General features: G+C 37.2%; 1 protein-coding gene across 1 annotated transcript in view; it reads left to right on the top strand.

Annotated features, from left to right (window-relative positions):
- Positions 1-25,347, top strand: part of LOC150086009 (calcium-transporting ATPase sarcoplasmic/endoplasmic reticulum type-like) — a 516,950-nt gene that overhangs the window by 281,625 nt on the left and 209,978 nt on the right. Inside the window, 1 exon segment of the mRNA XM_090374328.1 lies at positions 9,188-9,360. Coding sequence (XP_090230454.1) covers positions 9,188-9,360 — 173 coding nt within the window.

Below are 25,347 nucleotides of genomic sequence, written 5' to 3'. Positions count from 1 at the left end.
CCTACAAAAATATCGCTGCGAATAACAAGGGAATTGTGAAAAAATCAAAGAAGGTGATGACATTAGCGAATAAAATTCAGTTATTAGACAAAATTTCTAATGGTGAAAGTGTCTCCTCAGTGGCAAAACATTATAAAATCAATGAGTCAATGGTACGATCAATCAAGAAATCGGAAGAAAAATCCACTGTAGTGTCCGTGAAAATGTGCTAATTGCCTCAAAAATTTGCTCTGTAACTCGTGATGTTAAATTAGAAAAAATGGAAAAGGCTTTAAATCTGTGGATAGAAGACCGAACTCAAAATAAAATTCCGTTAAGTTCACTCATCATTCGTGAAAAGGCAAAACTCCTTTATCAACACTTTAGCGAAACTAGTGATAGCACTGGCGGGATAAGTTTTTAGCTAGCAAAAACACTGGTTTGAAAGATTTGTTTGAAATTTCTAATAAATATTACATTTAATATTAAATTGTTTCTTATTTTCATTTCGATACCATATGCTTGCATTTCACTATGTACTGTCTATGTACATAGTCATATTATGAAGGTACGTATAATACATACATAGACAAAATTTTAGACTAGTATTTCTTATATATTTCATACTTTGGAACGGAACCCCTTTATTACTATGGGAGCCATAACTCAGTATTCGCATTTTCGGTATTCGCGGCATTTCTCAGGAACGTAACCCCCGCAAATAGCGGGGGTTTACTGTATTGTGCTTTTCAGGACCCTTTTTTTTTTTTTTTTTTTTTTTTCCCCTCTCTTCTTGGATTGCTACATGTTGGGAGTCAAATTTTCTGGATCTTTGCATTTGGTGGTTTAGTTCTTTTATTTTTAGTGCTCTTGCTATCTAGTAGATAGATGCTGTTATGGTTGTTTTTAGATATACTGCTTGAGGGTTTTCTGCTGTTCTGTTCTGTTCTTGAATAAGTAGAAATATTGTTGGTCAAATTGTAACCCCTTGTTTTCTGTTGGTGATGGTTTCCTAATACAAGAATTCTTGGAATGTTGGAATTAGTAGCGAGGGGTTGCCTTGTGGAGCTCTTTATAGCAATTACAAAGAACTATATATAAGAGGGATCAGTGGAGTAGAGGAGGATTTCAAAGGTTATTTAGTATATTGTAATTTATTTTGATAAGTCCCCTCCCCCTCCTGTAATAGTTTGATATTAAATATAATTTTGAAAGTTTCATTTAGCATTAGTTGAGGCATACGATGCAAGAAAGCAAGCTTATACAGCATCAGCCAAAAAAAAAAAAAAAACATTCCCACTTCACCCATCCATTTATTAGTTCAGTGTTAAATTTATTTAAGCTATCAACTTTCACAAGAGATGGAAATCTGTTCCAATAATCAACTACCTGCTGGCTAAAGGCAAATTTCCACACATCTATTCTACAATTCTTTCCTCAGTTTTAATCTATGCTTCCTTGGGTTCGTAATCTGAGTAAGAGGAATAATCCCATCAGCATTGAGCTTACTCAACCCATTCAAGGCCTTATACACTTCAATCAGATCACCTCGTAGGTGCCTAGTCTCCAGGCACTAAAATTTGCAGAACTCAAGCTTATCTTTGTAAGAGCACCCCTTTGTTCCCCTCACCAATCTTCTTGCCCTTCTTTGTACTCATTCCAGCAACTCTACATCCTTCCTATTGATATTTAGTAAATCTTGATGGTTGTTAGACAATCCACCTTGAAGACTTTGTCAGAGGGTACCATGACTCATGGAAATAGCCGATGGTGATTTTCAGGTGAGTCATGATTTTATGTTTGCAGAACATGTGCCATGTATTCCAAGGCCAACCTAGTGGATAATCATAGCTCTCCTGGCGATTCTTTTCTTTGTCACCATTGTAAGGCATGTACCAATCTTAAGTTAAAATTTGGTGCATTCAATTTGAGTCCCTGAAAAAGTGGTGCTTGACCTTGAGAATAATTAACTGGGAGCTTGTCAGTGGCTCAAGACTATTAACCTACCAATTGATTCACTCCCGATTTGGCCCCCGGAACAGAATAACCAAGTACAAACTGTGGTTCAAGAGCACTTAGTTCTATTAGGTGACTCCATTGTCAGGGAAACGGGAAATATCTTTTGTTGTAAGGATAGGTGGCCAGGGTAGGTCTGCTGGGAGCAGCTATTAATGATGTCACCAACAGTGTCAGATTTTAAGGGAGGTAAAGAGAATATTATTTTTCATGTGGGGACTAATGGTATTAAGCATACACTATCTGATGATTGGTTATATAAATATAGGACCATGCTGAAGAAATTCCGCGAGTTAGGTCACAATGTCTGTGTCTGCAATTCTACCCAGGCACCATAGAGGGATTATATGCTGTGAAAGCCTTGTGGATTAACTAAAGACTTGAAGAACTCTGCAAGGCTTTTAAGGACAGGCTTTTATCTAATAATATTGGTCAAAGTAATGCTTGCACATACCTCAAAAGTTCTTGTTTGTTACTGCAACAGAACATATTAGCAAGATGTTCTGAGGGCAAAAACATTTCAAATGATCCATGAAAGTGAGCTTAAATAACTTTAAGGGGTGTGTCTGGGTAGTTAACTATACAAGAACATTAAGTCTTAATTGTTTATACAGTAATATCAGAAGTGTTGTCAATAAAATGAGTGAATTCCAACTGCTGGTTTGAACTAATAACACTGACATAATAGGGCTTATGGAAACATGCTGCCACCCAGAGATAGGGGATGAGTTTCAGTATGGTATGTATAATATATTTAGGAAGGATATGGAAGATACGTGGGGTGGTGGAGTCGTACTTCTTATCAAAAGCAGCCTGGGTGCGATGAAAGCTTTCCCGGATTCGGATGTTTTGCATACTAGTATAGGATCTCTATGGTGTGTGATTGTTGAAAGCAAAGGTATAATGAGAATGGGAATAAGCTACAGGCCAGGTGATTGTGAAGATTATGATAAGAGCCTCTACATACAAATGGAATGGGCAAGTAAGTGTGATGTCTTATGGATGATTTTCATTTGCATCTAGTTGATTGGAGCAAATGGGAAGTAAACTCCACATGGGGATAAATTTCTAAATCAACTAGATGATTGTTATTTGTATCAACATGTCAAGGAGAGTACTAGGGAAAAGAATATTCTACATCTGATCAACACCTATGAACCAGGTGACATAATAGGACTGACAGTATAGGAACCAGTAGCAGGAAGTGATCATGGAGTTCTATGGTGGATGATGAAGAGAGAGGTGGCAGTAGTTAAAGGCAAAGGAATGGGTTATGATTTCAGTAAAGAAATTACAACTGCTTAAGGTGTTACATAATCTCTATTAACTGGGTAGATATTGCACAGAGTGAATACAATTGAATTATGGTATACCTTTAAAACATTGATCACAGAAGCCTTGAATACTTATATCCTATTAAAAAAATACTCCATGAGGAAGATTCCAAGTTGGATGAATAAGGAAGTTGCCAGATTACTTGAGCAGAAAATTATGGCATGGAAAAGTTAGAGCAATAAAAAGTACTGAAGCCTATAACAGCTACAAATTGATCTGCAATAGTGCCACAAAAAAAGTTAGGCAAAGGCAGATTATGAGAAATCACTCACAAAGGGAGCAAAGAGTGGGACAGATCCAGACCCTTATTTAATGGACATGGGATAGTATTAGATACCCCAGCTGAAGTTGGAGATGAACTCAACAGTTTCTTTGCATCGATATTTACAGGAAAAAAAACCTTTGGGTGTGTCATTGAGAAATTATGGGAGTGAAGTTGAAAAAAATGCAATTATTAATGTTGATATTTCACACGTTTATTTAATGGAAAAAACTTTTGAGCCTGCCATCAACTCCAGGAGCCAATAAGGCGTCTGGGGTTGATGGTATATATACCCTATAATCTTAACGTAGGTGTTAAGTGAATGCATTGAGGCTAATTATGAGAGCATCACTGGACTCAGGAGTGATTCCGTTGGATTGGAACAGTGCCAATGTATCTCCAATACATAAGGGCTGTTCTAAGAGAGAAGTTGGAAATTACAGGCTGATCAGTCTAACTTCAGTAGTGCGGAAAATCATGGAGACAACGATTAAGGGTGTAATTCAGGATCATTTAGATAGCAATGGAATTCTGAAGGATACTCAGCATGGTTTTGTAAAGGGAAAATCATGTTTAACTAATCTGATTAGCTAGTTTTAAAGAGCTGTCACTCAAGAGCTGGATTTAGGAAATAATTCAGTTATTTATTTGGATTTCAGCAAAGCATTTGACTCAGTCCCACATTAGCGGGTACTTTATAGGCTGGAACAGGTTGGAATCACAAGGAAAATCCCTCAATGGATGGCTTCAGGACAGGAGGCAGAGGGTTTCGATAAATGATTATTCCTCAGATTGGGTTGATGTAAGAAGTGGGGTTACCCAAGGATCAGTATTAGGACCACTGTTGTTTTTGATTTTCATAAATGACATTGATGGAGGGATAGGGGGCATGATGTCTAGATTAGCAGATAATGTAAAGATTCGTAGAGTAGTTAACGATTACTGCCAAGCAGAGCTTCTTCAGAGTGACCTAGATAAACTTCAGGGATGGTCAGAAAAATGGCAGCTATGCTTTAATCCAGCAAAGTGTAAGGAACTGTAACCCTAAAATTACTTATACACTTGGTGGAGTTGAACTGAAGCAAGTAGCAGAGGAAAGGGACTTGGGTGTTATGATTCAGTCAGACGTGGAGTTCAGCGAGCATTGTAGACAGATTGCAAGGGAGGCCCATGGTGTCCTATTGATGATTTATCAAACAATTGCTAGTAGATATAAGGATGTCATAATCCCATTATACAGAGTGTTTCAAAAATGGTCAATAATTTAAAGGTGAAAAGTACAAACTAAAATAAGCAAAGTCCCAGTGAATCGGGCTGCAAATGAACCCTATTCGAGATAATGCACATTTTCTGTTAAGATCCGCCACTGACTTTGGGAGCACTAGTTTACAAAAGGCTGTGAATCCTTTGCTAAGGGTGGTTTTATTAAACATAAGATAATACATTTTTAATTTTTAGTTTCAACACCACAGGATTTTACAGATGTTACATGTTATGGGATGTTCTTTCTAACACCCTTTCCTCAACATCAGGTGTTATGCTTCTGGGCCTACCTGCTCATACTCCATGTGTGAAGTGCCTATGTTCTCTAAGGCATTGATGTACCCTGATGAATGCGTGCCTGTTGTGCTGTTTTCGGTGGGGAAATGCTCCTTGGTACAAATGTGCAGCCTCGAGTGCACTGCCATTGGCTTTACCGTACATGAAGTGCATGTCCGCATACTCTTCGTTGTTGTTGTTGTTGAGAGAGGGGAAACGGAGAGAATGAGCATAACCTAAACTAAACAAACAAATCAGTGGTGTTTCCCAACTCTGTACAGTTCACCTTGTCAGTGGTGGATCCCAACTAGAAATGTGCAGTATCTCGAAAACAATTCACTTAAGGACCCATGTTTACTAGGCTTTTTTTGCATATTGTAGTCTGTACGGTTCACCTTTAAATTATTGACCATCACACTTGGAATACCATGTTCAAGTATGTAGACTACACCTAAAGAAAGACATTGATTCTTGAAAAGGTCCAAAGATGGGTAATTCGCCTGGTGAGATCGGTAAAAGGGCATCCATATGAGGAAAGACTTCAAATATGTGGGTTGCTTGGAGGTTAGCACCTTAGAGGAGACTTGATTAAAGTGTTTATGGCTCCGAGAGGCATAAGTATAATTAATGAGGATGAAATTTCCACAGTTATATATGATTTTAGAACTAGGGGCGATAATTTCAGGTTACAGGGGGAGATGTTTAGACTGGATTGCAGGAAGTTATATTTTAGTCAGCAAGTTATAAATTACTAGAATAAGTTACCTACACGTGTGGTAGAGGCTGACAGTTTGGGGAAATTCAAAGGTCAGCTTGATAGGTTGTCTATTTTCTTATTATTATTCTTTTATTTTTATTATTATTTTTTCTTATTTCTTTATTTTTTATTTCTTTTTTCTGTTGCAGCATAAGCCATAGGCTTCTGTTGCTAATACTAAATACTAATGCCTAATACTAATACTAAATATTGTTGGTCAAATGGTTATCCTCTAGTTTTCTGTTGGTGATGGTTTCCTAATACAAGAATTCTTCTTTAAATACTCATCTTTGGTATATAGTATCTGTAGATAGAATGGAAGTTAAAATTGCAAGCATCATTGCATTGAAAGACAAAGGGGTTGGATCAGAATTTTCAGTGTGTGCGTGCGCGCGCACAGTATAAATGGAAGCTCTTTGTACAGATTTGAAACATTACTGAGTTAGGTACATGATCTCTGCACTGGAAACTTCTACATCCCTCAAAAGATTGATGCCACGAACCCTGTGCTAACGCTTAGTCTGACTTATATCCAACTTAAAGACATATACCATTATACACAGTTCAGCCTAAGTTGTTAAAAACTTTTTAAATTGTATAACAACACCAAAACAGGTGAATTTGCTAAGCATTTAAAAATCTGAGACATCATCAGCTGGTGAGTGGCCTATGTTAACCAATGTACACTAGTACATTGGTTAACATAGGCCATTAATGTTACATTAATGACTAGCATCACAAATAGAAATTGGTATTTCTATTAACTAGTAATAAATACTAAAGGTATTTATTAATAGTTAATAGCTAAGTAATATTTGACAGGTGCTCTCAAAATATTCCAAAATGAGCATTTGTAACTTTTATACAACAGTTTTGGTAAATGCGACAATGGGGGCTGAAATGCTATCAGAAGTCCTCAATTTGCTTCAGTTTATCATTTTAAATGAAAAGTTCACCAGGTGCAAACTAATATTTAGTTGAACTGCCTCTGCTATGATGACAGCAGCACACCGTCGAGGCATTTACAAGATCAATTTCTGAAGATAATGAACTGATAGTTCATGTTTCTAAACACGAATTATGGCTTCCCGAAGTTCATGAAGGGCCTTTGGTTTCTTTCTGGCAACTGCAGATTCACACGATGCCAACAGTTCTTTATAGGATTCTGGTCCAGGTTGTTTCCTGGCCAGCCAACGGGGCCGTTCTTCCGACCATTTTTTCACCTGTAACAAATGTAAACACATTTTTCTCGAACCTCTAATGCAGAAATGAAGCTAAAGTTATTACAGAAGTGCCTACTTGCACTTTTCGCCCAATGACCAGGAGCAGTCTTCCTAAAAGATGCCGTTACTTTGACAGGTTGAAATGGTCTCTAATGATTGGCAGCAATTTGCCTTCCGATATAGCCAGGTATCCATTGGCATTTACTGAACCTTTTATAAACTGCAGGTGACCTACTCCGTGATATGAAATGCACCCCCATATCATTTTTCTGGTAGGGAATTTCACCGTAGACACAATACAGTCTGGATGGTAGTCTTCACCATGTCTACGGCAAATCGTTTCTCTCCCACCATAGCCATGCAGGTTGATTTTCTTATCTGAGAAAATAACTGACTTCCACTGCTCAGGGATCCATTTGTCATGCTCCTTACACCAAATTAATCGGGCCCTTTTCATTTTTTGTGTGAGGAGGGGCTTCTTCTTAGGACGATGAGCTAAAAGTCCATTTTTGAAGAGGTGTCTTCTGACTGTTACTGCACTTGCTACCACTCCTATTCTTCCCATTCTCTTTTCAGCTCAGACAAAGAAGCTTTACAGTTTTTAAGGGCGCCTCCATGGGCAGGAGCAGCAGTGCGTAGCATACGCTTCTTGATTAGACCAGAGTTTGAGCCTGTGACCACCAAATACGAGGATGCGTAAAGGTCAGGGAATGACCATCGCATATCCCTGGAGCAATATGGCCTTAGTTGCTAATGCTCCTAAAAACCATATAACAACAGTTTTTAAGACATAAGCACTTCAAAACACGGTCCTGTTTTGGCATAGAGACTCGTTTGTATCCGGTTCCTCTTTTTCCTATCAGCAGAACCAGTATTCTTGAGTTTGGAAAGAAATCTACTCACTGTCGACTGATTACAAGACACTCTATAAGAAATATGGCGGGAAGAACATCATTCACGTAACGCAACAATAGCACTCTTTCTTTGTGGTGTCAACTGCACATAACTCGTCATCCTGACACAAGCAAGGAATAACTGCAACTCTTGCAGAGCGATATAGCTGAACAGCTGATGCAATATTTCATCATCACCTACACGTGTCAATCTTATCTGATGCAATCTGTAAGAAATATTGCCATATACTTACATTACTCGGACGACAATTACAATTTTAAGGGATAATGCACTTACTTTGAACACCAGTGTATATATCAATATGTTGCGTGGAGTTGGTGCATCACATTTCAAAGGGAGGGTTGGACACCACCGTTTCATTCCATGAAAACATGTAGCAGTTCAATGTGAAAACTTCCATCTTACCATATGTGTAAAAATTAGTTGTTTTCTAATAAAGAATCAATTTTCCTGTGCTTAAGATGTGCCAGTTGCTTTGGGCCATAAATTTGGTGATCACAGTGATTTGTGAAGGCGTGATAATTTTAACTAAAAAGATCAGTGGTTCTTGTTGTGCAAGGATACACACAGATACCATGACTACTTAAATTCCCATCATGGCACTAACCATGGATTAGAAATTAGCGAAAGTTTGGTAACTTGCCTGAAAGGAAAACAAAAACAGTGAATTATGTCAAGTACGAAGAAAAATTAACAGGTTGTTAATAAGAATGAAAAGAACATCAAGTTTTTAATATTAATATATTTTAAGTTTAAAACTAAATTACTTTCTTTAATACAGACAATTAGGTGAAAATAATCATGTTGCAAAATTACAGCAGTGGCCCACGACATTTTTAATTTTATCCTTTCCCCTTTATTTGATGTGTATTGCTTATCCAACAGGTGATATTCATAGTGAAGACTGGATAATTCATACCCCCTTAAATTTGAAGTTCATAACGTATGCCTTGGGCTTCATGCTAATGAGGTTTTATTATCTGCAGATGAACAGACAGATCTATTGCATTCTGTGTAGAGATTGAAATATCGAATGATGATTCTAAAATAAAATTAAAAAATATATTATATATGCTTTTTTCTTCTTTTTTTTTAAGAGGTTGCATTTAATCAAAGTGTTCTTTTTCTTTTTTAGAATATTCTATTTTTTCTCGCTTTCAGGTAAAATTCGTACAGAAATGTCTGAGACAGAAGAAGTGAAGACACCCCTCCAGCAAAAATTAGATGAATTTGGTGAACAGTTATCAAAAGTTATATCTGTTATTTGTGTGGCTGTGTGGGCTATCAACATAGGGCATTTCAATGATCCGGCACATGGAGGATCATGGATTAAAGTAAGGGACATTAAGTTTCTTTTGTTTTATCAGAAAAAAGGATTAGAGCTTGTTTTTCTCTTTCTTATGATGAAAGAATTAAGAATATATCTTGAATATCTAATTGAAGACCATATTTAGTAAACTTTTTTTTTTTAATAGTATGGATCAGAGCTATAAAACTCAATACGTTCTACTTTGATATTAATATTTGTAAAATAACAAGAGGAGTTTACCTCAGTATAGTACATAGAACACTTCCGTATGATACTCTCCAGAAATTAAAACGAAAAAATTGAAAACTTACATTAGAGTAAAAAATAAATAATTGAAAACCAATTTAACACAATTCAAATCAATTTAATGCAATTAAAAAGAATCTCACAAAAATATTCAAAATAATTTTTCCTTCCTGAAGCTAACAACGCTTTTCGACCACATGTCGTGATCACAGGAATGAAAATTACTGAATAGGGTTGTACCTGAAACTTGAATCGTGATTATTTGTCTTCGCGCATGCACGTACAGGTCCACGAATTGCAGATTAAATATGGCCGCCAAACATTAACAGAATTCTCGTGTAATTTAATTTCTATGGTTTCTGCAATTAATAGTCACGTATAATTACGTTGAACATTAAGTATTTTGGCCTCGTTAATGGCAGAAAGGGCTAATTCTGACGCTGCTGAACAAGAAGCACGAACTGAGGCTTCATGTTGATTTACACGAATATTTGTGCCTGCCTGGCAACCCAAAGATCGTGGGTTTGAATCCTGCCTCAGGCTTGGATCAGAGTAGAAAATGCAAAAAACCTTGGGAGGTGCAATGTGGCCACAGAAGCCGATGCGCCAACAACTAACAAAAAAAAAAAAAAACACGCCATGAATATTCAGAGAAAATCGCATCGAACCTTGCTAAGACGAGTCGCAATCACTGCAAAAAATGTATACCAGATCATTAATTTGTGTTGTTAATGCGGAAAGAACCGAGCGATTGTTCAGTACTGTGTAATTTCCGTATTGGCCCGCCCACAATTTTAAATTTGGTATCTTTAAAGAATCTATTAAGCTGTTTATGCCACTGTTCAACCTATGGGACAGAAATAAAGTATTTTTTGATATTACTATTGATGGTTGGTGTAGTATTTTGTATCCTATCCTTAGCCTGTACCCTAATTCGGTTTATTGTGGCAAGGCAATAACCCCTGTTTAAGAATCTGCTAGTTAATATTTGTATTTCTGAGCCCAAAGCAGATTCTGTCGTTGAATATTTATAGGCATTTAGAAATTGATTAAAGATAATCGATCTATTGTAGGTGAACGGGTGATACTATTATAATGTAGAAGCATACTTGTTTGTAGGTTTTCGATAGATGCTGAATTGGATTTTATTCGAGTCCCGAGTAAGCGTGAAATTTAGAAAGTTTAATGACTTTGTATCCGTATCCTCCCTTTCCAATGTAAATTTAACTCTAGAATGAATATTATTAAATGAATGTAAACTGTCTTGAATAGTACTACTATCAGTAATAACTAGAACAATTTTTTTTTTTTTTTTTAATAAGAAAATGGTGTGGTATTAAGGGCAGGTTACTGCTATGTATAAAGGAATGGTTGAGTGGGAGAAGACTGGGCACTGTCCTTTTTGGGTATCTGTTATTAATGGAGTTTCCCAGTGCTCAGTGTTGGCTCCACTATTGTTTTCTATATTTATTAATGATATTGATGAAGGCATATCAGGTTTAATTTCTAAGTTTGCAGATGGTACAAAAGTTGGAAGGGTGGTTAATGACACTAATCAAGGTATACTGCTGCAAAAAGATATAAAAAGATAAGGCAGATAGGTTGAGAATTGGCAGTTGAAGTTTGACATTGAAAAATGCAAGGCACTGGCATTATTTTTCTCTACCACACGCAGGGCAGTTGAGAACGAAAAAGACCTGGAGGTGATTTTGTCAGCGATATGCAGAAATTTTGCTAGTGTGAATAAGGAAGTGATTATTCCATCGTGCAAGTCTTGAGTGCTGCATACAGGTCTGGAGGCCTTGTTTTAGGAAGGTTGTTTATTATTGGAATGGTGTGGAGAAGAGTAACAAGATTGGTAACGGGTGCAAAAGGGTACCAGGAAAGGCTTTGGTAATGCAAATTGCAGTGTCTGGAAACTAGCCATCAGGGAGATCGGATTGAGGTGTTTAAGACTTTGAATGGATTGAGTATGCCAAACGCTGATAACCTCCCTAATTATCCATGTGGCTAACATTAATCGATACAACTTGCAAACAATCGTATAGCATTGTTAGCCACTATAATATATGTATGTTCAAAATTTCACAGTAGTTTTGTATTGAAGACAGCTGTCATTGTTGCAGAATGTGTGCACACGTGCACACACACTGCATCATTGTAGGTTTCATTATTTTTAAAAATTATTATTGGATTTATATTTATAAATGCATCAGAGCATTACAGACCGGGAACAATTTTTGATTTTGTAACAAATGTTTTGATTATTAGTTAAGAAGTACCATATTTCCCCATGTATAAGACGCTCCCATGTATAAGACCCATCTTAATTTTGGGGCCCGAAATTTGGAAAAAAAAAAAAAAAATGTATTACAAAAAGTTATTGAACTCAAGTTTTATTCATCATAAAATTCATACAACTCATCACTGTCAAAACTCCCATCCATTAGCTTGTCCTCATCCGTGTCTGATGACGAATCACTGTCTTCATATATTGCCTCGTCCTCAGTTCTGTCTATGGCATTTGAAATGCCACACTTCTTAAATGACTTGACCAACGGTCTCAATCTTGATATTATCCCAGGATCTTTTCACCCAAGTACAAACTTCTCCTGTCCTGCTGGCGTAAAATTGTCCCCAGAAGACTTCATCCATTGGTTCCATTCGTCTCTCATGTCAGCTTTGAAGGGTTTGTTAATGCTGACATCAAGTGGTTGGAGCTGGGATGTCAAGGTATGATGGCAGGTTTTGTTTTTTGCTCTGCAGCAACCTTCTTCATATTTTTTGTTATGTGTGCCCTGAACTGATCAAGCACCAATAGGGCAGGTTTGCGTAAGAGCCCACCTGGTCTCCTCCTCCAAACTTTCTCAAACCAGATCTTCATCCCATCCTGATCCATCCAACCCTTGTCATGAATGTGGACAATCACTCCTCGAGGAATGTCTTATTTTGGCATTGTTTTACGTTTGAAAATCAGCATAGGAGGCAGCTTGGTTCTGTCGGCACAAGCTAGAATAACTGTATAATGGCTCTTTTCATGTCCACTTGTCTTCACATTTACAGTTTTCACCCCCCCCCCCTTCTTATCAACAATTTTGTTACTTGGGACATCAAATTGAAGGGGGATTTTGTCCATATTTGCAATCTGTCCCAACTCAAACTGATGTCTCCGACATTGAATGACAAAACGGTGGAATTCAAGGACCTTCTCCTCATAGCTTTCAGGCATCTTTTGGGCAAGTCTGGTACGTGTACGCATGCTTAGTCCATTCCGTTTCATGAACCTGAAGCACCAATTGTGTCCTCCTTTGAAATCAGTAACTTCTTTTTCATCAGCAATTCTTCTTGTCTCATGCTGAATCATCTTTGTGAACACAGGAATTCCAATTGCCCTTTGCTCCTCAATCCATATCTTCAATTCCCTCTCTAAATCAGGCCATTTTGCTGACTTGCCTCTAATGGCCTTCTGCCATGGCATTTTTAGTAGGATTTCTTCTTCCCATAGCCAGTCTCGGATTGTTTTCTCAGTTGAAGGAGGACCAAACTTACGTTCTGCAGCACGATTTCCATTCACTTTTGCCAACCGGATCACTTTTAACTTTAATTCAGCACTGTACGAAAATCTTTTCTGAGCCATTTCTGGGCAGAACGTGGCAAAACATAACCTAATATACCGGTAACTAGCGCGAAACAATGAACACAAAAACAATAAGCGCGAAAAAGCAGGAAATGCAAGTAAAAAAAACTGATGTGGGAACAGATGCATTCTGGCTAAACCAAACACTTTAGTCTGCTTTTCTGCCTCTGATGTAATTGCATCTTAAAATTTAGTTAAGGTAGCATAGTAGTGTCTCTTTGGAAGATAATCTACCATTATCTCTTGAATCCCAGACGACAAATTCCACAACCTTGCTTACTGGTGGGATCAACTTGGCCTTCTTTAGAGGTGGTGAATCTGGCCAACTACTTTTGTATAAGAGTAGTTTCTGATTGTGTAGTTTCTGATTGTGTATCAAAAGTGGGAGGATAAATCATGTAGAAACCTTTTTTTAACAAAAAATCTGTCAATTTAATTAATTTAATTAGAAACCTAATTAATTGGATGAATGTTTCACTTCCATTCAGTTGAGGTGCCTATGCATATGCTATTTCTCTAACAGTTACTTGCTGATCATCCCTTATCAAGTCACGAACTTTACTGATGTTTTTTTATATTGTTTACCATTGATAGACATCTACCGTGCTGTTCTTCTTTGCTGGTTTTGCCATTTTTAAATTTGGTCACCCAGTGTTTGATGATTAGACACAATGGAGCCCTTCATAAAATTTATGATTGAGCTGGAGTCGAACAACACCATACCATATCTAGATACCCTCGTCCGGCGCGAAGACACATGCTTGAAGACGACAGTTTATCGTAAACCTATGTGTGCTGGCCAATTTACCAACTTCCGGTCAGCACACGCACGGGGTCACCTCCTCACCACTGCCCGAACCTTGCTAACTCGCGCCTGGACACACTCTAGCTCTGTAGGTGAAAGATGCACAGAGATCACCAGTCAAAGTGGGCCTTGCGAGGTGTGGCTATCCCATCGACATCCTTGACAGGTGTGGCCTACAGGCCATATAAGGAAAAATTCATTTTCCTTATACGAGAGGCAATAAACTCATCAGACAACTGTCCTGTGTTTTTTAAATTTGGGTTCCGAAGAGTATGGACACACACGCGCGCGCGCTCGGACCTCTATATAGCAAAATCGATCATTCCCTTGAAAAAAAAATTGTTATACAGAAATTTCGTTACAAAGAAATATGACCTTTTCAACAGTGAAAAATACTGTAAATTCAGAAATATAGTAAAAGATGTGAAATAAGTGGGAATGAATAAATTTTCTAACATTTTAAAACAATTTATTAATACATACATATTTAGAAATGACTACTTACGTGATGCGCCAAATATATTAGTACACTTAAGAATAATGTCGTAAATTATTTGGTTATTTTTTGTTGTACACTGGATTCTACTGTTCATAAAAATGTTTAAACTTTAACCACTCAGATATATTTTCTGTTTCATTTTCTTCCCACAGAAGGCCTTGATGCAAAGTTTCAAATACTGTCAACGTTTCTTGTTTGGATTGTTTATTATTGCCTTCGTTTTCATCCAGCGCATCGTCGACATTGTCACCAGTTATTTAAATACCCTCCAAAATGTTAGTCACTCAGATATTCAGCTGCTATGACATCATTATCAACTCCTTAACATTCGTAAAGAACAATATCCCACTGATCAAACCTCACTTGGAACTCTTCCCAAGATTGCTCAATGTCTCCTAGTAGTTCATCCCTCTCATCTATTAATTAGCATTTTAACAGAACCTGCTTTTGCGAAACAATTCTTAATCATTGTTTCGTGACATCTTGATTCCTCGCTTTCACCACCTCTATTGTGCACATACACGAATCTATAAGTTGGTTGGTTGGTTGGTTTCTATTCTCAGTATGCACCTTCGGTAGTGTACTTTCAAATTCTTGATAATGCCTTAGTCCATTGGCTGCAGTCATGGCCAGATTTAAACTTGTTGTGTCATAAGCTCTATAACATAATACGACTGTTCACTTGTGACAATATTAAAAAAGGAATTTTTAAGATGGAGTGAGGCCCTAAGCTGTAGCTTGTTTAGCTTATATGTAAATCCAGCTGGCTATATTTAAGACCTTCTTCAGAAGGAAGAAAACAAGCTTCACACTTAGTTTTGAAATGACCGAGTGAAGGTGGGCAGGGCAGTTGTCGACAATCAACGAGATTTTTCTGTTTTCTTTTGTCATCTTTCTATTGAAATTTATTTTGTTGTAGTTGTAGTCCAACTCTAATGACTTTACTCCTTTGAAACATCGGGGTTGTTTACTTTTGTCTATTACCAAAAGCTTCAGTTTTTCATTATCAGCCATATTTGCAACCAAGAGTATAATTCTCTCCTTACTATTTTTACCACCTAAACATTTATCACCTTGAAAAGTCAGTGTCTTGTTTAGCAAACATTTAAAAAAAAATAGACATTTCATCAACGTTGAATGTCTTTGGACTCGTAATCCTCCATTAATTTTTAAAAACTGTTTCTTTCCGATGGGTACGGTCTTTTTCGATTGCAACTCCACTTTCAACAGAAATAACTTTTTCAAGTAAGCCATGACGCTCTTTAAATTTGTCAAACAGAACTGGCTTGATATGTTTCGTGCCTCAGAAAAGATGCATACTTCATAGCCTATTCTTTTATAGCCCTGATATCGGCGTGTTTTAGTCTCGAATCAACTTCATCCACTTAAAAACTGCTTCATCTACATCTTCCCAAAGGCATAAATTTGCACACTTCTGACTAGGTCCCATTTCCTCAAACAGTTTGAAAATCGAAACAGTTTTTTAGAATGGTAAACACACTACTGGCAAGAATACCAAATTTTAAAGCAAATTAGTTTTCCTTTTTTTTAACACTCCGATCTACACTATTAAGCACTTCCACTTTTTCATACTACACTCAAGGATTTCCTCTTAGACACTAAGGTTACTTGCACAGTTAAAACAAAACTGAAATTAGGGACCACTTGTAGCTACCGTGTAAACAGAGACAGGTGAAATTTAGTGTAAGTGTGGATGATTAATTTCTTCGAAACAACATGAATTTCTGAGATAAAGGAAAATCACCCTCTCCTAATTCTCTAATAGGATTCTTACAATAGAAAATAGGTTGACCAGAGCCATTGGCTGTGGTCAACCTATTTTCTACTGTAAACTTATTTTTGGGAGAGGTCTTTGCCTAGCCATTGCTGACCCACTGCTGGGAAGGCGTCTCCCAAACTTTTCCATCTTTTTCTATCCCACACCATGGTTGGCCAGTTTCTTCCTGCAGGGTATTACAGGCTCTGTTAAATTGTAATATGTTTTAGCTCTTAAATCTTGGAATTAAAGTCTTTAGCTATTGAAAGCTAAAGGGATTAATGCTTAATCCTTTTTTCTCTTAATTCGTACCTTCTACAGCATCAGTGAACAATGAGTACCCGGGTTAAGCAAAATTATAGGTTGAATTGCATAGCCAATTAGAGAGAAGGGATCTGTAAAGCAAACAATGATTAAATTAATATAAGGAGTAATAGCCAGCATCAGATATGGGTGGGAAATTTTGGTTATAAGTCCAAGAAAGAGGTAGAGAAATAAAATTAAAATCTGATGTTAGCTAAAAGTAAATATTGATACATAATCATGTATAACTTTCACAAAAATATGGATGAGGTAGTCCCTAAAACCTTGTCCATATTTTTGTGAAAGTTATACTACTTTACTTCCTATTTGATCTCACTCAGTTTTATTCTTAAATTTGCTTTTCTTCCACAGGTATGGACAAGTATAGAAACATGTCTTTGATACATGATCAGGTGTAATCCCCTGATGAAATACCTGATTATGTATCAATATTTACTTTTAGCTAACATCAGATTTTAATTTTATAATTTCTCTACTCCTTTCTTGGGCTTATAACTAAAGTTTCCCACCCATATCTGATGCTGGCTGTTACTCCTTATATTAATTTAATAATTTTTGTTTGATAATTTTTTGCTTTACAGTTCCCTTATGTCTTTCTCATATTTACATTTCCAACTTCTGATATCATTCTCTTATTAGGTTTGGCATTTTGTGCATCCATCTTTGCACTTCTTAACAGACTCATTAATCTCTCTCTCTCTCTCCCCCCCCTCCCTCCCTCCCTCCATGTTGTTAAAATGAGATTATTCCTTAAACGTCACTCCTTGTGTATTAGTCATGTGACTGTTTGACTATACAGGTAGTTCTCGACTTTGTTAATTCGTTCCTAGCGCGCTCGTAAAGCGGGAATTTTTTTCCCATAGACAAAAGGTTAAAAATAGGGGTTACATTCTCAACAATGAAATTAGTTAGGTAATTAGTTTGTTTAAACAATGATTGATTTATTGAAAGAAATGAAATCATAGCCTGTAAAATCAAGTAAATTATAATAATAAAGAAATTATTCACGACTTACTAATGTTAAAGAATGTTTATTCTTCATCATCGTTGACTAAATGCACACTCGTTGATCACTCATTATTGGCTCGGCACTCGTTGGTTTGTTGCACAAGGAGTAGTGTTCTTCAGAAATGCTTCAAGAGGCGTTTATTTCCATGATAATCTTCTCTTTTCTTTATAAATTTTAGTAGCATGCATAAGCATTTTTAACGGCACACACAAATTGCAACTAACAATTCGCGTGGAGTAACAAGTTTACGAAGCTTTAAAAAAAGGAATGAAGAGAAGATTCAGAAAATTTGTTTTTTTATATGATTGAAGATTTCAGTAAAGGGGAAACACATTTCCCCATAATAATGTAAAAAAACCACAATTCCAGCTATTGGTATTTTCACAAATGCAAGAAGATCGAGTTGACTACCCGTTTATAATTGCTTGCAGTAACAGAAAAGCCCAATAAACCAGAAAGTGCAAATTGTTTTTATTGTTTTATGGTTGTGATCCTGATCCTCCAGAAATGTGCTTTAGAAAAATATCACAAAGGCGTTTAAAATTGATTCTTATAGCGGAACATGATGAAAGTGTAGTGCATTTTAATGATTTGAATTGGTAACTAATACAATTTACAAACCACACTCGCGACCTTTTATATGGCCTTAAGGTCATGCTCGTGACCTTAAAAAATGACATTTTAGAGAGATAAATAGCTTAGTTATACAGCGAAAATTTAACTTCCAAGATCTTGAAACTAATTACCAAAAAACTATAATGTTATTGGGTTCACATTATGATATTTTAACGATACGATGGTGTTTCTGGAACTGATTAATATCGTAAAGCGGGGTACACTGTATTGTATAACTACACACGTGGTTTGGAATGCGGTATTTATGAATGTTTAACATTCATTTTTTGCAATTAATATTCATATTTTCAATTTTCAACTCTGGAATTTGTAAAGCGAGAACTGCCGTATATATATTTTTTGACTACTTATTTATATTAACTCATGTAACATTTATGTATTCTTAATGATTCGTTTATGTAATATTGTAAAATACTATGTCTATTAAACTGAGACAATCTCTTAAATATTACTCTCCTTGTATATTAGCAAGAAACACTCTGGCTTCATATGCTGTTTCTGGGGTAAGGTGTACACTTTAATCTGATTTAAATAAATAAGTGTAATTATTTACCTGTGCATTTGTAGTAGTGCAATTCCCCAGCCACTTGTGCCACGTGACCTACGTCCCTCTTCTTCCATTGGCTACCCCACATCATGGCATTCTGAAGGTGGAATAAATATCACTATGTAATTATTTACCTGCATTTATAAGGGTTACGTAGGAAAAGGCATTTTGCTTCGCGTTCCATAATGCATGAGGAATATTGTTGCATCTGATGTTTGTTTGTTTGTTATTTGGTTTTTAGGAGCATTAGCAACTAAGGCCATATTGCTCCGGGATATGCGGTGGTCATTCCCTGAATGACCTTTCCGCATCCTCCGTATTTGGTGGTGACGGGCTCGAACCCCGGTCTAATCAAGAAGCGTGTGCTACGCACTGCTGCTCCTTCCCACCTGGCTACAGAGGCGCCGTTGCATCTGAAAGAGCAGGACTAAAATATTTACAAATTATATACAAATATTTAAAATATTTACAAAATACTAAACTATTTACAAATATACAAACTATATTGGGACCCTTCTTCAGCTGACATTACAATGGAACATCAAATATGTCATTCATGGTCATGTATTACAGAGTGAAGCGTATGCACGAGATTGGTGAATGTTATGTATGCAGTTGTCTTTCAGTGGAAGACAACAATGTAATTATTTACCCACATTTGTAGTGAAGTAATTGTCTTGCCCTCTTCTCCCATTGGCTAAAATAAATATCACTGGGAGAAAACTTTTTTAATGTGTTTTTTTTTTTTTTTTTTTTTTTTTTTTTAAATGTAAATCCCAAACACGAGAGGTATTAGAACCTATAGTACTTAGTACCGTGCTTGGGTATAGAGAAAATAAAATAAATCAGAAATTAAAAAGGTTGGGCACCTGTCAGGTGACCCATCACTACTTTTAGTACATTTTGGTTGCTACCACTGCTGCATTAACAAAGATCACTCAGTGCTGTCTTATGTAATACTGGATAATCTGTACTTCCAGAGTGACTAATAAATAATCAAATCATAATGGCTAGTACAGCAGAATTTGATAATAGTTCACAACAATCTAACTATCTATTGAACATCATGGGCAATTACTACCACCATTTCTTTGTAATGAGATTAATATTAACCCTAACATAGGATTCATATTTGAATAGCATTAGGATTCATATTTGAATAGCAGAATTTGTAATAGTAGTATGGAGTTCACCCTGAATTCCATGCAACTGAATTCTTTTAATTCCACCAGTTTTTGTTCTTTTGCGTGAATATTTTTTCCCTGTTAGTCAAAAGGATATTGTATGGATTCTAAAAGTAAAATATCATTTTTATATTTTAATTGTATATTAAAATAAAATTTATGAATTCAAATGTCTATAAAAATGATGAATTTTAACTTCCCAGCTATTGACTGGAACTTGTGGGTTGGTCACTCACACACTAGCAATGCTTTTGTGTATTCATTGGATGATAGTTTTCTACAGCAGCATGTTCAAGAGGCATCTATAGGGAGTAATACACTTGATCTGATTATCAGTAATGATTATTCATGCATTAGGAATTTGCAGATAAAAGAACCACTAAGTGGCAGTGATCACAGTATACTTATTTAAAGATGTAACTACATCAGGGCTAAAGAGGAAGGCTTTTGCTTTCATAAAGGCGACTACAGTGGTCTCAGACAGTTTTTATATTCTATATGATGGGACTAATTGATGTTCCCAACAGTAAGTTCTAAATGAGAAGCATTCAAGGAATTATCTGGGAAGCTACTAGACTTTTCATATCAAATAAGAAAGGTTTAGGCCTAAATGGATTTCAGATGATCTAATGAGACTTGTGGCCGAGAAGAAAAATGCAAGGGATACATAAATTTTCAGACAATACAGATGCCTATGGTAAATATAACTAGTCTGTAATCAAGTCACAAAGGAGGTTAGGCAAGCAAAGGCAGATTACAAGGTTGGCAGGGTTGTTAATGACAGTAATGGCAGCATGCTACTGCAACAGGATCTAGATAATTTGGGCAGATGGGCTAAGAAGTGGCAACTGAAGTTTAACCTTGACAAATGCAAAGTACTACATATGGGTAGAAGTAACCCCAGAGAAACGTACCAACTGTGTGGTACTACACTTAAGGTGGTAGAAAATGAAAAAGACCTGGGAGTAATTGTGCAGGCAGATATGAACTGAGCAATGCAGACAGGCTGCCAGGGCAGGTCATGGGGTTTTGTCAATGATATATAGGAATTTTGCTAGCAGGGAAAAGAAGGTGATTATCCCTCTGTATAAGGCAGTGGTCAGGCCACGGCTTGAGTACTGCGTACAGGTCTGGAGGCCTCATTTTAGGAAGGATGTAGATTTACTTGAGCGTGTACAGAGAAGGGCAACAAGATTGGTGAGGGGAATGAAGGGATCCTCTTACCAAGAGAGGCTTAAGTTCTGCAAATTGCAGTGGCTGGAGACTAGGCACCTGCGCGGTGATCTGATTGAGGTCTATAAGGCCTTGAATGGGTTGAGCACGCTGAATTCTGATGGGATCCTTCCACTTGTTCAGATTACGAACCTAAGGGGGCATAAATTCAAATTAAGAAAAGACAGATGTAGAATAGATGTGCGGAAATTTGCCTTTAGCCAGCAGGTGGTTAATTGCTGGAACAAACTTCCATCTGTCGTTGTGGAAGTTGATAGGTTGAATAAATTTAAGGAGGAACTGGACAGGCATTTGGAGGGAATGGTGTGTGTTTTTTTTTTTTTTTTTTTTTTTTTGCTGATGCTGCATAAGCTCATACATTTGCTTTCTTGCATCACATGCCACTACTACTACTACAAGAACTCTTTGGGAAAGGATGCATAGAAAAAGAGCACGGCCACTTTAGTTATGTAAACTCTAGAAAGAAGGGGATGAATCAGGTTGGTCCACTTGATATCGATGGCTCTACTGTTGATAATCCTGCTGAGGAGTTGACAAACTGAATGAGTATTTTGTAGGGAAGTGGAGGCCAGAAGCTGATCAAACTCTAATAGGGAGCTAAATGATTTTACAATAACTGGGAGCAAAGTGGAGGAGAAATTGTTGAAAATAAAATGTTATTGGACTCACCCTTTTGAGGAGGTTCAAGTTGATGGTAGGTGACATTACTGTGCAGTTATCATTTGTTCTTTCTAACCCTCAGGTGAGAGGTTGATTGGGGTCCATTCTATATTGTAGCCCAGTGACACAGTTGTTTTGTGACATTGCCCACTGGCTTCATGATTTTCTGCAATTTCCCAGCATAATGTTGCATATATTAACATTGGTAGAACTATATGATGCAAGAAAGCAAGCTGATAAACTATCATCAAAAAAAAACAAAAAAAAAAAAAAAAAAGAAAACACTTCCCATTTCACCAATCCATTTGCTCTAAAAGTTTGTCCAGTTCTTCCTTGAATTTATTTAAGCCATCAAAGTCCACAATGGCAGATGGTAGCTTGTTCTGGCAATCAGCCACCCACTGGGTAAAGGAAAATTTCCGCTTATCTATTTTACAGCTCTTTTTCAATTTGAATTTATGCCCCTCAGGTGTGTAATCTGAGCAAGAGAAAGAATCCTATCAGCATTGAGCTTGCTCAAACCATTCAAGGCCTTATACACATCTATCGGATCACCTCGCAGGTGCCTAGTCTCCAGATGCTGCAGTTTGCAGAACTTAAGGATTTCTTGGGAAGAGTGACCCTTCATTCCCCTCACCAATCTCGTTTCCCTTCTCTGTACTCGTTCCAGCATCTTTACATCCCTTCCAAAACAAGGTCTCCACACCTGTATGCAGTACTCAAAGTGTGGTCATGCCACACTTTGAGTGCTGCACACTAGTTAAAGAAGCACTACAGGATCATCGACAATCGAACCATCAACATCAACTTACATAAATAATCCTTTGTGAAAGATTTCTCATAATCTGCCTTTGCTTGCCTAACCTCCTTTGTGGCTTGATTACAGATTAACTAATATCTATTCTTGGCTTCTGTGTCGCCTGATAATTTATATGCATTTCATGCTTTTTTTCTTCTCTATCACAAGTCTCATTAGTTCATCTGACATCCATATAAAAAAAAATTAGTCAGTCAAGTAACAATTCAGTACTCAACAATGGTAATTTAAAATAACCTTGAATAGTATTTTTAGTTGGTATGAAAAGCTTAGGCAGCAGCCAAGATTAATTCCTTGAATGCGTCCTATTTCGAATTTGCTATTGGTAGCATCATCATTTGGTCTCACTGTATAGAATTATCAGCTGTCTGATACCGCTGTCGTCATTGTTTCGAAAGCAAAAAGCCTTCCCTTTACCCCTTAATGTAGTCACACCTTTAATGAAATCCCACATCATCTACCACCAGGTGTTTCCTTTATCTACTGATTCTTAATGCATAAGTAATCACTGCCAATAATCTGTTCAAGAGTATTACTCCCTCTGGTTGCCTCTCGAACATGCTGCTGTAGAAAACGATCATCCAATAAATCTGCAAAAGTCTTGATAATGTGTGAATGACCAACCCACAAGTTACAATCAATGTCTGGGATGTTAAAATTCCCCATTATAAGACAATCTGATTTACTGGCCCATTCTACTTCTCTATACAGTTGTGCACTGTACTTATCAGAGTCAATAGGGCTAAAGCACACACCTACTCTCATTTTTGATTTCCCATAGCTTATGTCACACCAAACTGACCCAATATTGCACTGTCTACCCATGTCAAGTGGATGTACTTCTTTAGATTTTGTATTTTAGCTAACAGCATAATCCCTCCTCGCTTCCTATCCTGTCTATCCTTTGATTACACATTGTATTCCCCAAATTCCAGTTCTGTATTTATTTTATCTGTGTGACTCCACATCTCTGATATCCCAATAATATCCTCCTTTGATGTCCTGACCAGCACTTCAAATTCATCAAATTTATTTACTATACTCCTAGCATTGGTATTCATGCATCTGTTCTTACTCTTGGTTACCCTAACATGGCTCATTAATTTACTTGTTTCCTGATTTGTCACAGCAGTCCTTGAAATCCTCACAACCTTTCTTTCCATGCTGCTGCTCATTCCAATAGAAGCAGTACAGAAATCACTTTCACCTGTGCCTGCAGCTACTATTATTATTAGTCTGTGTATCCCCGAAGGTAGCAGTGTTCCAACTCATCTAACACTGCCTCGATAACATCAGCAAATGTTCTTGCACCGTTTCTATTTAAGTGTGTCCCATCCCTGTAGAGAAGCACAGACTATGCTGAGAAAAAGTCTACCCTGTGAGCTTACCACAATCTGTCACAGGCCGAATTGAATGACAAGGCTCTCCTCATATACTCTCTCATGTCATGTCTGGGCAGAATTTTTTTTTTTTTTTTTAACGAAAACCCCAAACATGAACGGTATTAAAACCTATAGTACTTAGCACCATGCATGGATTGAACGAGAAGTATGTAGGGGGCGATGCCAGAAACTGCAGACACTTTCAAACTTATCTGTTACTCAACTTTTTTTTTTTCTTTTCAAAATTGACCTGTACTTTTTTTAAATAAGTGTGCAGATCTCCTAACCTTTATGTCATTAGTGCCAATGTGTACAACAGTATTACTTTTTGTGCCCTTAAAATTTATCTGCCCTACAACATCAATGTTTGACCCTGGTAGACGTACCCCAGTCCTATTCAAATGTAGATCATATATAGATATTGTTGCACATAACAGATTGCTGTACAAATTAGTGCAGTATGGGCCTCCATAGCCGAGTGGTCAGGAGCGGGAGTGCAGTAGCACACGCTCTTTGAGTAGACCGGGGTTCAAGCCCCTGACAGCTGAATACGGTCGATCTGCCAACCCGCACTGGACCAGCGTGGCAGATTATGGTCCATTTCCCTCAGCATGAATTGTTGAGGAGGCTTCCATCCTGCAGTGGGTTGATAATAGCTGCACTTTACTTTTTACTTTTATGGCATTAAGGGCAAGTCCCACTCAACCATCCCTATGGGTAAAGGGATGGTTGAGGGGGAGAAGACAGTTGTTTTCACTGGATGCTGTTCTTCTTGGTCTAATGATATTTGTCTAGTCCCTCAATATTTGGTGCTGATCCCATTGTTGTTTTCTTTATTTATTAATGATATTGATGAAGGTACATCAGGCTTTAACTCTAAGTTTGTAGATGATATGAAGGTTGACAGGGTGGTTAATGACAGTCATGATGGTATGCTACTCCAACAAGATCATTAAGAGTTAGTCTGTTGAGCTGAGAAATGGCAATTGAGGCTTAAAATTGACAAATGCAAAGTGCTGCATACGGGTAGCAGTAATCCCAGATTAACATACCGTGTGGTACTACATTCTCTGAGCAGTGGAGACAGGCTGCCAGGATAGCAAATGGGGTTTTGTCAATTGTATATAGGAATTTTGATAGCGGGAATAAGGAAGTGATTATTCCATTGAATAGGGCAATAGTCAGATCACATCTTCAGTACTGCATACAGGTCCGGAGGCCTCATTTTAGGAGGGATGTAGAGCTACTGGAGTGGG

The sequence above is a fragment of the Mastigoproctus giganteus genome, chromosome 5 (genome assembly GCF_048544385.1).
Source record: "Mastigoproctus giganteus isolate SK-2022 chromosome 5, ASM4854438v1, whole genome shotgun sequence".
NCBI lineage: Eukaryota > Metazoa > Arthropoda > Arachnida > Uropygi > Thelyphonidae > Mastigoproctus > Mastigoproctus giganteus.
Note: the sequence above shows the minus strand (reverse complement) of the source record. Positions and strands in the feature narration are given on the sequence as shown.